This window comes from Conger conger, chromosome 13 (genome assembly GCF_963514075.1).
Source record: "Conger conger chromosome 13, fConCon1.1, whole genome shotgun sequence".
Lineage (NCBI taxonomy): Eukaryota > Metazoa > Chordata > Actinopteri > Anguilliformes > Congridae > Conger > Conger conger.
Window position 1 is genome coordinate 19964731 of NC_083772.1, and position 3742 is coordinate 19968472.

The 3742-nt window shown below is 41.3% G+C and overlaps 1 protein-coding gene across 1 annotated transcript; it reads right to left on the bottom strand.

Moving 5' to 3' along the window:
* Positions 1 to 671: 671 nt before the first annotated feature.
* On the bottom strand, positions 672 to 1814 carry LOC133107364 (putative small proline-rich protein 5). Its single transcript, XM_061216355.1, has 2 exons — positions 1782 to 1814; positions 672 to 1061 (listed from the first exon to the last, which is right to left on the bottom strand). The coding sequence occupies exons 1-2, from the start codon at positions 1812 to 1814 to the stop codon at positions 672 to 674; spliced, it is 423 nt and encodes a 140-aa protein (XP_061072339.1).
* Positions 1815 to 3742: the final 1928 nt, after the last annotated feature.

The following is a 3742-nucleotide window of genomic DNA, read 5'->3' on the forward strand; positions in this document are numbered from 1 at the left end:
AACTGCAATTGTAATGACTAATTGCTATATACTTGCCCTGACGATTGTTAAATGGAAAAAAAGGAAGGCACCGATTCACCGAGCATAAGCGATATCAAGATGAAGACGATTTTGCGTAAATGTTTTGTTTCATAAACGTATATTATGAGCCATACGTTCAAAACTCGTTTGTGCTGCACTTACGAGGGCCAGGTAATAATCGTTACGTTTGACCCAATTGTCATTACATAAACAAACGACATAACCTTAAGTGTTGTAGCAGGTGCATGAGAGAGAATACAAATCATAAAATAAGTGGGAAAGTATCGCGTTAAAGCAACATAAAAACTGCGAATGATTTGCATACGTGAATTTCACTTGAAAGTTAAGGCATTTGTTAGATATTAAGTCATTAAGGCCTACTAGTCATTAATACATCATTTCTCATAAAATATCAAATTGGATATAGCTCCACGGGGTATTTAAAAAATAAAATAATAATTCAAAGAAAAAGCTGTGGATAGTTACTATGACAACGACCCAATGTTTTTTCCTCATGAAGAGAAAACAAAAAGCAGTGTTTCATGCATTATTGCATGCATTAATAACCTTGTAATGAGAAACATTATTCCATAGGTATTATTTTGCAGTGCATCATCATTTTTGCCCAGGTAAACATTCCCGTGTGTCCCCTAGCAGCTCTGCTGGGGGACTGCGCAGCTCTGCTGGGGGACTGCGCAGCTCTGCTGGGGGACTGAGCAGCTCTGCTGGGGGACTGCGCAGCTCTGCTGGGGGGACTGAGCAGCTCTGCTGGGGGGACTGAGCAGCTCTGCTGGGGGACTGTGCAGCTCTGCTGGGGGGACTGAGCAGCTCTGCTGGGGGACTGAGCAGCTCTGCTGGGGGACTGAGCAGCTCTGCTGGGGGGACTGAGCAGCTCTGCTGGGGGACTGAGCAGCTCTGCTGGGGGACTGTGCAGCTCTGCTGGGGGGACTGAGCAGCTCTGCTGGGGGACTGAGCAGCTCTGCTGGGGGACTGCGCAGCTCTGCTGGGGGACTGCGCAGCTCTGCTGGGGGACTGCGCAGCTATTGCACAAATTAATGACACAAAAATAGAATTAAAGTACACGCAAGCACACACAAGTTTACACTGAAGATACACAGTTTGGCAAGTTACTGATCAAAACAATGCCACACTTCGCCCAGAATACTGGTGTGCTTCGGTGGAAACTTGCACTTGCTTGCATGGACAGTTAACTAGTTCTTGATTAAATGTGCATTTTCTGAGCTCTGCTGATGTCTAAGAGTATATGTCTGGGGAGAAGCGTTTCTGGTTCTGGAGTTTTTCTAAAGGAAACCACAATGAAGAGCATAAAAGATTTGTTCCAGGGGGCCCATTATATCACGGTGAATTGTGTCCACAAATTAGACTCATCTCATCTGGATAGTGCTCTGGGTAGGTAATAAAATGTTTGGGTGAACCACCCCTATAATGCACAGTAAAAAATATATATTTACTATAATGGGGTGACATTGGCTAAGGCGGTAAAAGCAGTCGTCTGGCAGTTGGAGGGTTGCTGGTACAAGCCCTGGGTGTGTCGAAGTGTCCCTGAGCAAGACACCTAACCCCCAAATGCTCCTGACAAGCTAGTTGGTGCCTTGCATGGCAGCCAATCGTCATAGGTGTGTGAGTGTGTGTATGAATGGCTCAATAAGAAGCACTGATTGTACAGCACTTTGGATAAAGGTGCTATATAAATGCCAACCATTTACTATTTAAATGTTAGTTCAACTCTAACAGAGTACATATGAGTCGAGTAGGGACCACAGTAGGGCCATATGTATCCCACTCTGCCAGGGTTTGTTTATCACTGAACAATTTACTATGTGGAAGACATTCAGCCAATAGGCCAGGCTTATAGTTGCAAATGGGAAGCAAATCTGGGATTTTACCACCACAGTAAATAGCACATTCAGGGCCAGTTTCACAGACACAGATTAGGCTTAGTCCTGGATTAAATGGGTTTTGCATGGAGAATCCTCATTGAAAATTAAATATTGTCTATGGCAAGGTTTAATCTCGGTCTGTGAAGCTGGCCATTAGTGTAATGAAGCTATATTTAGATTACACATGCCTACAGTATAGGTTCAGCATCTGCTAACTGAATCCAATGTATAGATGGCAGGGAATTCAATGAATCCTTGCCATCTACTATATACACTCAATTTATTAGGTAGACCTGTACACCAGCTTATTAAAACAAATATTTAATCAGCCAATCATGTAGCAGAAACTAAATGCATAAAAGCATGCAGACGTGGTCTGAAGAGGTTCAGCTGTTGTTCAGACTAAATGTTATAATGGGGAAGAAATGTGGTCAAAGTGACTTGGAATGGTTGCTGGTGCCAGACAGGGTGGTTTGAGTATCTCAGAAACTGCTGATCTCCTATGATTTTCAGTCTCTAGAGCTTGCAGAGAATGGTGCGAAAAACAAAATACATCCAATGACTAGCAGTCCTGCAGGCAAAAACATGTTGTTAATGAGAGAGGTCCGAGGAGAATGGCCGGACTGGTTGCAGCTGACAGGAAGGTGACAGTAACGCAAATAACCACACATTACAGCAGTGGTATGTAGAAGAGCATCTCTGAAAACACAACACATCAAACCTTCAAGTGGATAGGCTACAGCAGCAGAAGACCAATAAGTAAAAAAAATAGGTGTAATAAATACCTAATAAAGTGCTCAGTGAGTGTATAAGCCTTCCTCCCTGCAGTCATTCTAGGGTAATGTGCACATTTTTTCATAGCCCATTTGTGAGTGGTGCCAATAAAGCAGCCTTCTTTTATAGTTATGTAAATTCAGTACTTAACCTGGAGGGCTATGATAATGGCACCTTATAAAAATGTCTGGAAGAAGTTATTTATACCGTGTTATCAATGTCTCCTCAAAGCAGTTCTGCCAAACCACCGGTGGCCATAATATATTTTCTTGCCCCACCTGTAATGTAAACCTTTGATGAATTTGATGGAAACAATTATATATTTTTTATTTCTCACTTTTGAGAATTGAAATCCTCCTTGTTTTGGGTATATAACTTTTGAATGTACAGAGTGAGGTACTCACCCTATAGAAATAGTTATCCTTGTACGAAGCAAAACAATGCACCAGTTCTTATTGTTGTTCATTGCTCTTATTCAGAAGCAGATATCTTGTTTCTAGGTCATATAATACCAATAGGGGGCAGTGCTGGCCAAATTTCAGCTCTAAGTGGAACTGGGTACAGACCACCCAAACATCCCACCACTACATTTCAAAATACTGTATAAATAAGCTGTGTGTTCAGAATGAGGGTGATAAATCTTTACTTCACATAGACAGCTCCATTATGGATTTTGCTCATCAATTTCATACTTTCATAATCCAAGAAGAGATGCACATCGGCCTAGATTTACAAATCAGTTGTCAACATGTCACTATACTTAAAATAATTCAGCATTCCTAGGATTGCAATCTTGGAAAGTGTGTTGTGAAAAGTCAATATCCCATTTCACAAAACCACAACACCGAAGATTCAGTCTCACCATGAACTTAGTAGTTACTCCTCACTGAAAATACATATACCCTACAAGGTATTATCCAAATGAATGAGCAAAACTATTGAATTTGGTAGGCTAATATCTCCTATTTGTACCAGCACTATTAAGAATTTGGCGAATTATTCCAAATGAATTTGTTTAATCTCTAATAGATATTAAAATACCACAA

What these genes read in the sequence shown, in the direction of transcription:
- LOC133107364 (XM_061216355.1), bottom strand. Translation starts at nt 1,814, where the DNA reads ATGGCCCTACTGTGGTCCCTACTCGACTCATAT. An exon ending in GGTCCCTACTCGACTCATAT is followed by an intron (nt 1,062 to 1,781) that starts GTACTCTGTTAG and finishes TTTGTGCAATAG; the next exon opens with CTGCGCAGTCCCCCAGCAGA.